The sequence below is a fragment of the Melanerpes formicivorus genome, unplaced genomic scaffold (genome assembly GCF_026170545.1).
Source record: "Melanerpes formicivorus ecotype bairdi unplaced genomic scaffold, bMelFor1.0.p_v2 SCAF_32, whole genome shotgun sequence".
Classification (NCBI taxonomy): domain Eukaryota; kingdom Metazoa; phylum Chordata; class Aves; order Piciformes; family Picidae; genus Melanerpes; species Melanerpes formicivorus.
The window spans coordinates 8,803,243-8,816,502 of NW_027142384.1; the positions used below are offsets into that span (position 1 = coordinate 8,803,243).

The 13,260-nt window shown below is 47.4% G+C and overlaps 1 protein-coding gene across 2 annotated transcripts in view; it reads left to right on the top strand.

Moving 5' to 3' along the window:
• Window positions 1–12,696, top strand: part of CRISPLD1 (cysteine rich secretory protein LCCL domain containing 1) — a 36,903-nt gene extending 24,207 nt beyond the window's left edge. For both annotated transcript variants that reach the window (XM_068155587.1, XM_068155588.1), the window contains 9 exons: window positions 541–723; window positions 818–878; window positions 1,004–1,070; window positions 2,107–2,237; window positions 4,155–4,198; window positions 4,288–4,360; window positions 8,183–8,258; window positions 11,398–11,528; window positions 12,565–12,696. In XM_068155587.1, the coding sequence (XP_068011688.1) occupies window positions 541–723; window positions 818–878; window positions 1,004–1,070; window positions 2,107–2,237; window positions 4,155–4,198; window positions 4,288–4,360; window positions 8,183–8,258; window positions 11,398–11,528; window positions 12,565–12,616 (818 nt within the window). In that variant the 3' untranslated portion in view covers window positions 12,617–12,696. The remainder of the gene's footprint in view (window positions 1–540; window positions 724–817; window positions 879–1,003; window positions 1,071–2,106; window positions 2,238–4,154; window positions 4,199–4,287; window positions 4,361–8,182; window positions 8,259–11,397; window positions 11,529–12,564) is intronic.
• The last annotated feature ends 564 nt before the right edge of the window (window positions 12,697–13,260 follow it).

A 13,260-nucleotide genomic window follows, 5' to 3' on the forward strand; every position in this document is an offset into this window, starting at 1 on the left:
GGAGACATTCCAAACCCTCCTGGATGTGTTTCTGTGTGACCTGCTCTTAAGTGATCCTCCTCTGGCAGGGGGGTTGGACTGGATGGTCTTTTGAGGTCCCTTCCAACTCCTACCATTCTGTGATTCTGTGTGAATAGAAAGGTCTCATTTTCAAGTGCATGCCTTTATGACATCAGCTGCCTTAATGACTCTTTGTTATGAGCTTGGTGAAACTCTTCTAATGTTTCACAGAAATATCAGCTTTGTTCTTCTGGCTTTCTGATGACATAAAGATACTACAGCAGGAACAGTAAGAGCAGTTTCATACCTTGCTTGTGCTGCCTGTGCTAGCAAAAACCTACCTTTTGTCAGCACCAGAAACATCCTGGAGATGTGTTGTTCAGGGTGAAGTCCTCGTTTTAAAGAAGCAGTGGGAAGCTGTCCTGGCTCAGGACAGCAAAGTCACACTACCCAAACATGGTCAGGGATTTACATTTCGCAAATGCCTTTTTTGTTTTTCTCCCCTGAAAGATTACTTTTTGCCCCTTGTTTTTGAAACAGAGGACTCAGAAAGACCTTACTCTCCCCATGAACCAGAAGAAGAAACCAATGAGATCGAACGGCAGCGATCCAAAGCCCAGGACGCAGCGGCGCAAAGCCGGCCAAGAGCTCATCCACCTTCTTCAGGCTCCACAGGCACTGAGGACAGTGAGAAAAATGAAGTCATAAGCACACAGCAAATGTGTAAGGAATTTTCCCTGACTTGCAAGTGGTCAGCAAATTTGAATTCCTGCAGTATCAAATTCCTTGGAGTGAAATTGCTTTTTGCTTGTTTTAGCTCAGATTGTTTCATGTGAAGTCAGGCTAAGGGATCAGTGCAAAGGAACAACTTGCAATAGGTATGGCAAATTTTACAGTTGTCCTTCTGAGATCATTCTAAAAGGCTGTGTTTGTGTGTGAGATGAAATGTTTTCCCTTCTTGTAATGCCAGCATTTAAGATGAAGCTGTGCTTTGTTTTCCTAGGTATGAATGTCCTGCTGGCTGTTTGGATAGCAAAGCCAAAGTTATTGGAAGTGTACATTATGAAATGGTAAATATGTTTATGTGTGATTTTTTGCACCAGCAGCATGTTTAATGGGATGGATTTTTTTTTCTGTTGGGATCTTAATTAAAATCATTTGAAGCTTGGAGTTGTTAGAAATCAGCATCCACCAAAGATAAAAAAAACCTGCACCAGATATTTTAAGGTAGCTTTGAGAGCTCCTAAGTTTGCATCTGATAGCCTGCCTGGACTGTCTGAGTGTGCTTCAAACTTTTTGTACATACACAGAAGTAGAATTTTTGTGTAGATGTGGGAAGGTGCAACTGAATGAAAACACAGCAGTCTGGGGATCACAGGATTCCAGGATGTTAGGGGCTGGAAGGGACCTCTGGAGATCTTCCAGTCTAATGTCCCTGCCAGAGCAGGACTATAGAATATAGCACAGATGGCACAGGAACACATCCAGACAGGGCTGGAACGTCTCCAGAGAAGGAGATTCCACAACCTCTCTGGGCAGCCTGTCAGTGCTCTGTGACCCTTAGAGTAAAGAAGTTTCTCCTCATGTTGAGGTGGAATCTCCTGTGCTGTAGTTTCCATCCATTGCCCCTTGTCCTGTCACAGGGCACAAGAGAGTGGAGGCTGTCCCTGTCCCTTCCTTCCTGACCCCCAGACCTCAGATACTGATAGACTTTGATCAGATCCCCTCTCAGCCTTCTCTCCAGACTAAAGAGCCCCAGCTCAGGGATACATTAATCAATTGTTTCAGGCAGAGAGGCCTGCTGGTCTAAGCTTAATTAGCTGCAAATAGATAATTTACTCTGCGCAGCTGAAAAACAGTGGAAGAAAGAACAGCCACTGTGAACACATAAGCTGGAAGTGAGTCCAGTTTACCTCTGAGGGAGACAAAGTGGTGCTTGCTTTCTTGGCAGTGATACCTCTGAGGCCACATCAAACTCTGAGAGTATCTACCAAGCTTTCCATCGCCCGCTGTAATAAAAACTTGTGGGGTTCTCCGCAAATGCATTGCAGCATGAAGGAGTGCCTTTGTCTGAGGTGGATTTGCTTGTCCTGCTCTGCTTTTCAGCAATCCAGTATCTGTAAAGCTGCCATACATTATGGCATCCTGGACAATGAAGGTGGCTGGGTGGATGTCACTAGGCAAGGACGGAAGAATTACTTCATCAAGTCGTACAGAAACGGCATTCAGTCAATCGGGTGAGTGTCCTCAACGCTTGAAAGGTCTGACGAGTTCTTCACCCCTTTCTGTTGATCTCATACCAAATACTTCACAGCCCTAACTTTTTGTTCATACTTTTTCTGCTAAGGAAGGGGAAAATTATGTACAAAGATCTGTGGATATCCACTCTTGAAACTCTGCTGGTGTCTAATGGGGGATGGAAAAGTGACACAACAATCACAGTATGGCTTAGGTTGGAAGGGACCCAGTCTCCTTCTGTCACTATGCTCTACCTGTCTGCAGTAAATCCTTTCACTTACAAGTGAATTAATTGAATGCTCCAAGTATTCAGATTATTGAACTATGAATACTAAATGAGTGCAATATTTTTTCAAATTATTTAATCCTATTTTGCATCAAGAAAAAGCCCTGGGGGTGTTGATTGCTGAGAAGCTTCCCAGGAGCCAGAAGTGCCCTCATGCAGCCCAGAAGACAGCTGTGTGCTGGGCTACAGCCAGAGCAGTGTGGCCAGCAAGGCAAAAGAGGGGATTCTGCCCCTTGACTCTGCTCTGCTGAGACCTCACCTCCAATCCTGCCTCCAGTTCGGCTGTCCCCAGCAGAAGAAGGACATAGAGCTGCTAGAGTGAGTCCAGAGGAGGCCACAAAGATGATCCAAGAGCTGGAGCACCTCTGCTATGAGGACAGGCTGAGGGAGCTGGGGTGGTTCAGCCTGGAGAACAGAATACTCTGCAGATGCCTTAGAGCTGCCTTCCAGTACCTGAAGGGATCCTCCAGGAACTTTTCAAAACGGACTTTTCATGAGGGAGTCTGGAGACAGGACAAGGGGGTATGGTTTGAAGCTGAGGGAGAGCAAGATTAGACTGGAGCTGAGGAAGAAGCTCTTCAACATGAGGGTGGTGAGACTCTGGAACAGGCTTCCCAGGGAGGTCCTGGATGCCTTGTCCCTGGAGGTGTTCAAGGCCAGGCTGGATGAGGCCTTGAGCAGCCGAGACTAGTTGAGAGGTGTCCCTGCCCATGGCAGAAGGACACTAGAGTAGATGATCTCTGAGGTCCCTTCCAACCTGAGCCATTCTGTGATTCTTTGATAGCACTAAACAGGTACATCTCGATACCACATCATTACTGAGAAAGACTCTGAGAGTTTAGTGATACTGGTAATAATTCATCCTAGACACAAGAGCCAAAAGTAGAACATAATGAAATTTGACAAAAAGCCTGCCAGGAGAATCCCTTTTCAGTGCTGGAGCTGTTTGTAGGAGCAGAACCTTCTGGTAGATGGATTCTTCTGAGCAAGCAGAGATTTTGGGTGCTACATTTTGAGGGACAAAGAGATTTCATCCTTTGTTCCTAGCACACTTACAGTCCTAGCAAATTAATTTACTGAATGAGTTTAAAGGGCATTCAAACATATTCACTGGGAGCACCAAGTGAGTTGTGCCATTTCCATAAGGAGATTCAGAACGGGAAAGAAAGCTCTGGGGAGACTTTAGAGTGGCCTTGCAGTATTTGAAGGGGGCCTACAAGAAAGCTGGGAGGGCTTGAGGTGACAGGACATGGGGCAATTGATTGAGGGAGGGTAGATTGAGACTGGAAATTAGGAAGAAAACCTTTCCAGTAAGGGTGGAGAGACACTGGAACAGGTTGCCCAGCGAGGCTGTGGATGCCCTTTCCCTGGAGGTGTTGAAGTCCAGGTTGGATGAGGCCTTGATCAACCTGGGCTAGTGGGAGGTGTCCCTGCCCATGGCAGGTGGGTTGGAACTGGATGATCTTCAAGGTCCCTTCCAACCTAAACCATTCTATGAATCTATGAATAAAAATTGACTGGGGAAAATACTTTGAATTAATTTCTATATTCTCTGATAAAAATGATTGTAGCTAAAAGAAGTCCCTGAGATGTGTTTGTTTATTGACTGTTTGTCTTGTTTCTTCCTCAGAAAATACCAGTCTGCCAATTCCTTCACTGTCTCTAAAGTGACAGGTTAGCATTTCTTTCTTACACATTCAGTAGCACTTCATGGTTTATTCTCCAGGGCACAGATTCATTTGTTTCTCTTTTGCTTTCTTCAGTTCAAGCTATCACCTGCGAAACGACAGTGGAGCAGCTGTGCCCATTTCAGAAACCAGCCTCACACTGTCCAAGGTAAAATTCTTCTGTTCCTGCACTATTTGAGAGTCCTGCCAGTTACTAATTCCCTGCAGTTCCATTGACAAAAGTGACAACAGCAGCTGGGAAAGTGAAGCCATAAAGGTTTTACTGGAATTTTAGTCTCTGGTGTAAGTATGAGTCCAGGTATAGACAATCTGCAGGAGTTTCCATGAGATGTATCTCACTTTCTTTTGCCCATGAAGATTAGAATGGAGAACAGAAGGCTCCAGGGAGATCTTAGAGCAGTCTTCCAGTACCTGAAAGGGCTCCAGGAGAGCTGGGGAGGGACTTTTGACAAGAGTTGGAAGTGACAGGATGAGGGGCAGTGGCTTTGAGCTGGAATAGGGGAGATTGAGACTGGACATGAGGAAGAAATTCTTTAGAGTGAGTGTGATGAGACACTGGAACAGGCTGCCCAGGGAGGTTGTGGATGCCTTCTCCCTGGAGGTGTTCAAGGCCAGGTTGGATGAGGCCTTGAGCAACCTGGGCTGGTGGGAGGTGTCTCTGCTCATGGCAGTAGATGATCTTCAAGGTCCTTTCCAAACCAAAATCATTCTATGAATCCATGAATCTGTCTGTGGCCCTTTGGCAAATCTTAGTGAAGTCATCATTGATTAGACCAAAAGCTGAAAAGCAAAATGCATTTTTGTTTCTCATTGCCCACTATAATCATAGAATGGTGTAGGTTGGAAGGGACCTCCAAAGGTTATCTAGATAACCCCTTTGCAGTGAATACCTTGGGCAAACTACACTTTATTGCAGCTTTTTTGCCTGTGAAGCAAGTACCATAGAAGAATGTGATGCAAATACTTGTCATAGAGGTGATCCCCCATGTTTAGAGTGAGCAAATCTGTTTGCAAAACAATTGAGATAGCTATGGTTAATGTTGGGTGTAAACTGCAGGTCAGTCAACAGCTTTAGCTACAGGCACCATTCCTCTGAAGCCTACCTCTGAACTCTTAGAGGGGTTTGTGACACACTAATTTGAGGGAGGAAATCAGTAGCAGTTCTTAAAACCACAGATGAGTCAAAGGTTAATGCACTGCAGCATGGTTTCATACATTCAGAGATTCACAGCATAGTTTGGGTTTGAAAGGACCTTAAAGATCATCCAGTTCCAACCCCCCTACCATGGGCAGGGACACCTCCCACCAGCCCAGGTTGCTCAAGGCCTCATCCAACCTGGCCTTGAACACCTCGAGGGAAGGGGCATCCACAACCTCCCTGGGCAACCTGTTCCAGTTGCTGTCAAGAATTTCTTCCTCATCTCCAGTCTAAATCTGCCCTCCTCAAGCTTCAATCCATTCCCTCTCACCCTGTCACTGCAAGCCCTTGTCACAAGTCCCTTTTAAGGACTTCTTTTAACTTTTGGGTTTTTACTTTTACCACAAGCTATCCACAGGAGATATTCACAGGGGCACCTGTGTAGCAGTCTTACAGCCAGTACAAGGAGGAAGAACAAAGCCAGAAGTGCTGGGAAGACATCCCTTCATGTAGCACTTGGGTTTCTGGAATTGTTTGGGATTTGGCTGAGACTCTTGGCTTTCTAGGTAGATGTGGAGGAAGAAGTGAAGTGGAATGCAGGAGCAGATGGGCACAATCTCATACTTCTGGCTTTTTCATTTTTTCTTCTTTATTAAAAACTAAAACTAGCTTCATTAAGGAAAAGACAGGGTCTAAGGTCAAAAGTGATCTTAACAACAGCAGTGATTTATCCAAGATTCTGTGCATGCTCTTCACTTAATTCTGAAGATGCAATCTGAGGAGTTCAAGGCAGCTACCAGCTCTGGCACTGATCACACAACCTCCTACCATAGTCATCAGTCAGCAGGTTCCCAAAAGGCTTCTTTGACATCCATCTTCCTTCAGATAAAAGTCTCTTTCCTAGCTGCATCAGCCTATTTAGGTCACCCATCTGGTAAGACTGTGACATGCCCAGGTGCTGTGACATGCCCAGTATTGATTGCAATGTGGGTAGCATCCCAGAGAAGAATGCTTGCCCAAGGCTGCCTGAAGTAGAGTGGCTCCAAAGTCATTAGGTCATGATCCACTTTTAAAATGAAATAGCTCAGGGCAGATCTAAAAGACAGCCAGGTGATCAGACCCAGTCAGCATGGGTTCATGAAGAGCAGGTCCTGCTTGCTGAACCTGATCTGCTTCTGTAACAAGGTGACCCACCCAATGGATGAGGGCAAGGCTGTGGGTGTTGTTTACCTGGACTTTGACACTGTGTCCCTCAGAACCCTCCTGGAGAAGCTGGCTGCTCATGGCTTGGATGGGTGGACACTTTGCTAGGTTAAGGACTGGCTGAGTGTTATATCCAGTTGGTGGCCAGTCACCAGTGGTATTCCCCAGAGGTCGGTGCTAGGGCTGGTTCTCTTTAATGTCTCTATCAATGATTTGGATGAGGAGAACAAGGCACCCTCAGGAAGTTTGCAGATGACACTAAGCTGGGAGGCAGTGTTGATCTGCTGGAGGGTAGGAAGGCTCTGCAGAGTGATCTGAACATGCTGGATCAAAGGGCTGTGGCCAATAGAATGAGGTTTAACAAGGTCAAGTTCTGGGTCCTACCCTTGGATCACAGTGTGGGGTCATGAATGCTCCAGGTTTGGGGCAGAGTGGCTGCAAACTGCCCAGCAGAGGAAGACCTGGGGGTGTTGGTTGGCAGCCAGCTGAAGATGAGCCAGCAATGTGCTTAGATGGCCAAGAAGGCCACCAGCAGCCTGGCCTGTCCAGATTTGTCTAGGAAATGTGTGCTATTTGTAAGCTAGCATTTCCCATATACCAAACAATAACAATAGCAACAACAGTACTTAACAATGCCACACAGTCAGATAAGCAAGTGATTGATTGCTCTGTATATATGGAGTCCATGGCAGAGCATTAATAACGTTCATGGTGGAGCCTTAGCTGCTCTGAGTGCATGACTGGAGGTCACACGCTCACGGTGATGATGCAGTCATCCATTGGCCACTCTGGTGATGTGCCTCTGTCCCCTGTGTAGCTGGTTCTGCTTCTCTCTCAGGTGCTGGTTCTGGAGCCAGGTCCTTGGCATGTGATAGCAGTCAGTAGCTGGGGACAGTCCACCGTGCACTGATGCGGTGCATCTTCCCATTGGCATCCAGGGCTTCCCAGGCACATAAGCCTCAGGGCTTAGTCAGTGTCATGGGCACAACCCCTGTAGGAGGCAGTTTGACCAGCACAGGTTGGCCCATTTGAACCTGCCACAAGGATTTATCCTTGGTCCCCCCTGTACATGGTCATTGTCCTCTACAGGCTCTGCTGGGCCCCTCTGTTCAAGAAGGACCTCAGGGCACTGATTGAAAGAGTCCAGAGTGGAGCCACAAAGCTGCTGAAAGCCGTGGAACATCTTCCTGTGAGGACAGGCTGAGGGAGCTGGGGCTCTGGAGCTTGGAAAAGAGCAGCCTGAGGGCTGCCTTCATTGCTGTTAATAAAGATGTCCAGGGCAGTGTGGGGACAACAGAACCAGGCACTGCTCAGGGATGTCCAAGGACAGGACAAGGGGCACTGGGGGCAAGCTGGAGCAAAGGAGGTACCACAAGAACAGAAGGCAAAGCTTTGTCCCTGTGAGGGTGCCGGAGGCCTGGAGCAGGCTGCCCTGAGAGGTTGTGGAGTCTCCTTCTCTGGAGATGTGTTCCTGTGTGACCTGCCCTGGGTGATCCTCCTCTGGCAGGGGGGTTGGACTGGAGGATCTCTGGAGGTCCCTACCAACTCCTACCATTCTGTGATTTGTATGATTGTGATGTAGTGATGCTCTGCTGCCCTTTCCCCTAACTGTCTGTGTTGATGTTTCAGGGTGTATTGTCCTCACAACTGTCTGCAAGCAAATTCCCACTACGCTCGTGTCATTGGAACCCAGATTTACTCTGATGTAAGTTCAGTGAGTGACAGTGCACTGGGAAAGGAAATGTGCAACTCTGGGAAGAGATGGAGTTCAAAGGGAAGAAGACAGAATCTAGATATCCACTTTCCTTCCAGATGCTGGCTTTTCCCAAGGTCTTCCCAGGAGCTCTTTTTTTTCAGAGGCTGCCATTTCTTTGCTGTAAGAGTGGTCAGGGGTTGGAACAGGCTGCCCAGGGAGGTGGTAGGGTCCCCATCCCTGGGGGTGTTCAAAAAACAAGTAGATGTGGCACTTCAGGACACACTCTAGTAGTGATGGAGCTGTTGGGTGGAAGATTGGACTTGATCTTAGAGGCTTTTTCCAACCTTAACAATTCTGTGATTCCAATACAAAAAGCTCTGTTTACAAACCCATTTTGTAGCCTTCAGGAGAATCTAGTTAAACCTTTCCTCTTTTGGCTTTGCTCTGCTCATTCATTCTTAAGACTCCTTTCATATTTCACAGTAATTTTTTCCCCTCCCTGCTCATGTGAAAGGTTGTTCTCTGGTTTAGCACTCATGCCCCACAGAATTTTTGCCCTCTCTCCCTCCCATTCTTCTTTTCCTTTGTCATTGCAATGTTTTTCCAGCTTGGTGACCAGGATGTCTTGCAGGACAGCATCAAACACTTTATATAAGCCCAGATGACATCATGAGTTGCTCTTCCCTTATCCACTGATGCTGTAACTCCCATCACAGAAAGCCACCAAGTTCATCAGGCAGGATTTGCCCTTGCTGAAGCCATGCTGGTTGCCACCAATCATCTCTTCTTCATTTTCCATATAGCTTAGCAAGGCCTTCAGGAGGATCTGTGCCATGATCTTGCCAAGCTCAGAGGTCAGACTGGCTGGTCTAGAGTTTCTGGAGTTTTCTTTCTTTCTTTCCCTTGAGATGGGAGTTGTTTCCCCTTTTTCAGTCAGCAGGGACTTCATCAGGCAGCCTTCCAAATATGGGCAGTGGCTTGGCAACTTCATTGACAGCTCCCTCAGGCCTGGGAAGTGGATGTCATCAGGCTCCATGAACTTGTGCATCCTCAGGTTCTTTACATGGTGTTGAACCTGATCTTTGCTTACAGTAGGCAGATCTTCCTTTTCCCACTCCCCACCTTTGCCTTCTGGAGCTTGGGTGGTACAGCTGGAGCCCTTACTGGTGAATACTGAGGCAAAGCAGTCATGGAGCACCTCAGCCTTCTCTGTATCTGTTGTGACCAGGTCTCCATTTTCTTTTTGGAGATGCCCCACATCTTCCCCAGCCTTCTTTTTGTCACTGGTGTACCTGCAGAAGTTCTTCTTGTTCCCCTTTCTGCCTCTGGCCAAGTTTAATTCTTTGCTCTTTTGCTTTCCTAAGCTGATCCCTGGCTGCTCCCATGTGGCCTGTTCTCACTTCCATTGCTTGTAGACTCTCTTTTTGTGCCCAAGTAAGTCCAGCAGCACCTTGTCCATCCATGCTGGCCTCCTGACACTCTTGCCTGCCTTCTTCCTTCTTGGGATGCACTACTTGTGGGCTTGGAGGAGATGGGCCTCGAATCTTGACCAGCTTTCCTAGGCCTCTCTTCCCTCCAGGGCTTTACCCCATGACACCTGACACAAAGAGGGTGCTCTTTGGTGCCCTGAGGATCTTAACCTCTATCATGTCATGGTTTCTGCAGCCAAGGCTGCCCTTAGGTTTCACATCACTCACCATCCTCTCCATGTTGGAGAGGACACAGTCCAGCATAGCACCTTTTCTTGTGGGCTCCTTTACCACATGGGAGAGGAAATTACCAGCTGCACCCCAGAAACCTCTTAGATTGCTGGTGCCCTGCTGTGTTGCCCTTCAACAGATATCCTGGTGGTTGAAATTTCTCATGAGAACCAGGGCTTGTGCACATGAAGCTGCTCCTATCTGCTTCTGGGGGCTTTATCCCCTTGGTTTTCCTGGTCAGGTGGCTTGTAGCAGACTTCCACTATGATGTCTCTTTCCCTTTAACCCTCACACATAAGCTTTCTGTCAGCTCTTCATCTATCCCCAGGTGGAGCTCCATGGACTCCAGTTGTCTTTGATGTAGAGGGCAATACCCCTTGCTGCCTTTCCTGTCTTCCCTAAAGAGCTTGTAACCATCTAATCCTACACTCCAGTCATAGGAGCTATCTCAGCATGTCTCAGTGATGCCAATGACATCGCAGCTCTGCAGTCATGCACACATCTGCAGCTCTTCCTGCTTGCCTTGGTGTTCAGAGGCATTTCAGCTGGGGTTTCACTGAAGCTGATTTACTGACTAGGGTGCCCTTATCTTGCTCTTCAGGTGCTCTCTTCGCAGCCTGCTGTCCAACTCCAGGCCCAGGGTGCCTATTTGTGTCGTTGTGTTTGACGTGGAATGGATTGAGGACCCCTTCCTCCAGCAACCCTAGTTTAAAGCCCTCCTCACTAGATTGGAAGGCCATAGCAGGAGTACATAAAGATGTTGTCATCCACTGCTGGTGGCCTTCAGTGTATAACAAAACTCTTGCAGCCTTGGGAGGAGAAGTACAGAGGACCATAAATGGCACCCCCTTTGCCATGTTCAAAACTATTGATAATCACAGAATGGTTTGGGTTGGAAGGGACCTCCAAAGGTCATCCAGTCCAACCCCCCTGTAGTCAGCAGGGACATCCTCAACTAGATCAGGTTGTCCAGAGCCTTGTTGAGCCTAACCTTGAGTATCAGCAGGGATGGGGCCCCAGCCACCTCCCTGGGCATTCTGAATCATATTGGCCAAGTTTGTCGGGTTGGTTGTGGAGAGACCTACTGCAGTGAAAGCTTCTCCTACAAAATAACTTGGCCTGAAGTGGGGTTTTACTGGAACTGCTTTGCTGTGCTCTCTGTTGAAGATGGGGATCCTACATTCATAGACTCACAGAATGGTTTGGGTTGGAATGGACCTTGAGGGTCATCTAGTTCCAACACCTCCCACCAGCCCACGTTGCTCAGGGCCTCATCCAACCTGGCCTTGAACACCTCCAGGGAGGGGCATCCCCCCTCACTGCTATGCAATAACTACAATGGTTTTATGTCTCCTAGAACATGGGTTCAAGTCTTCATTAGTTTTCTTATCAGTGATTTCAAAGCAGAAGGCTGACCACAAACTAACCTTCTCCTTCTACTGTTGTAGCTCTCCAGTATCTGCCGGGCAGCCGTGCATGCCGGTGTGGTCCCCAACCAGGGTGGCTATGTTGACGTCATGCCAGTAGACAAGAGGAAAGTCTATGTGGCCTCCTTTCAGAACGGGATATCCTCAGAAAGGTAGGGACCCTGCTTGCAGCCTGCTCTCTGTCTGTCTGGACCTGGGGCAAGGCTGCAAATCAACCAGCAGGCCACGCTGGGTAATGTCCAGAGTTTGTCTAACACTGACTTTGGAGAAGTGGTGGTACCAGAGCCGCCTGCCTCCTCTAAGCTCATAAATCACTACTCTAAAAAGCTCCTTAGGACATTCAAGAACCCTCTGGTTTACTTGGCTGGGTCTTTTCCAGCTGCCACAAGGCTTGGAAAGAATATGGCCTTGGCTTTCTTTGGGATCCTGTTAAATCCAGTGCTTTGTTGTGGCCAGCTTGGAGGACTGTCTCTATCAGTGACATGGACAGTGGGACTGAGGCACCCTCAGCAAGTCTGAAGGTGGCACCAAACTGTGTGGCCCAGCTGACATGCTGAAGGGATGGGGTCCATCCAGAGGGTCTTGAACAGGCTGGAGAGGTGAGCCTGAGTCAACCTCATTGCTCTCTACAACTCCCTGAAAGGAGGCTGGAGCCAGGTGGGAGTTGTTCTCTTCTCCCCAGTCTGAGGTGATAGAATGAGAGGAAATGGCTTGAAATGGTGCCAGGGGAGGGTTAGGTTGGAGATCAGGAAATAATTTCTTCACCTCAAGAGTGGTCAGGGATTGGAACAGGCTGCCCAGAGAGGTGGTGGAGTCACCATCCCTGGAGGTGTTCAAGAAATGTGTGGCTATGGCACTTGGGGACATGGTTTAATGGTCATGGTGGTGTTGACTCGATGTAGCCTGCCAATCCTGATTATGACCTATATGTCAAGAGCCACAGTCACCCTTTTTTATGTAAAGAAACAACTTGTGTTTTTAAACAGTGGTGATTGAAGGGGTTGTTCAGCCTTCACCAAGCACCAGGCCCCTTGCCTGTAACTAAGTGGAGATGTCTACTCAATTCTTTCTGTGCCAATTGTTTTAAAGAGTTCAGTGGGGTTAGGAGTGGCTTTGTGTCATCAGCAAATCAGCATTAAGGTGTTACAGTCTTAAAAGTAACCCCCAGGCCTGGTTTTTGTGTTTCAGTTTACAGAACCCTCCAGGCAGCAAGGCCTTCAGAGTGTTTGCTGTCGTGTGAGTCCAGCAGGTAACTTGTCCAGCAGTCAAGTGAAACCAGAGCGCTTGGAAGAGAAGAAGAAGAAAGACCATTTCCTATCCTTCCTAAAAGTTGTATAAAGCTGTAACATTACTGTACAGAAGATGTATACTGCTTTCCACCAAAAAGTTTAGATTACTTCTATATCTTAATGACAAAAAACACCCAACCCAAAACCAACCTGTAAAAGTAAACATGGGAGAACAGTGGATTTGAAACTCTCCAATGCTCCACAGCAGCGCTTGGAATCCTGTGTTAAATCTTGCTATATTTTCTTAGCAGTTACTCCTCTCCAGTTAATTCCAAGCTCCTCAGTCTTCTTTGTTTTCTTTATCTGAGTATATTATGGTGCTTTCTGTATGCCACTAACAGTAACCTTCACAACTGTACCAGAGGGAGGCCTGAGGGGTTTATTTCCACTGTACAGCAAAGGAGACATCGCAGTGATTCAGTATTGTAAATCATGCCTTCAGGTGAGCTAAAAGTATCTAACTGGGGGTTTACAGCAGCATTGTCCACACAAGCACAAAGGAAGAGTTGGGCTGGTTTCAGTTTCACACTTTGAAAGCAAAGGGGAGATAGAAAATACAGGGAAGTCCTGGCTTGTCTCAGCATGTTTGAGTCTG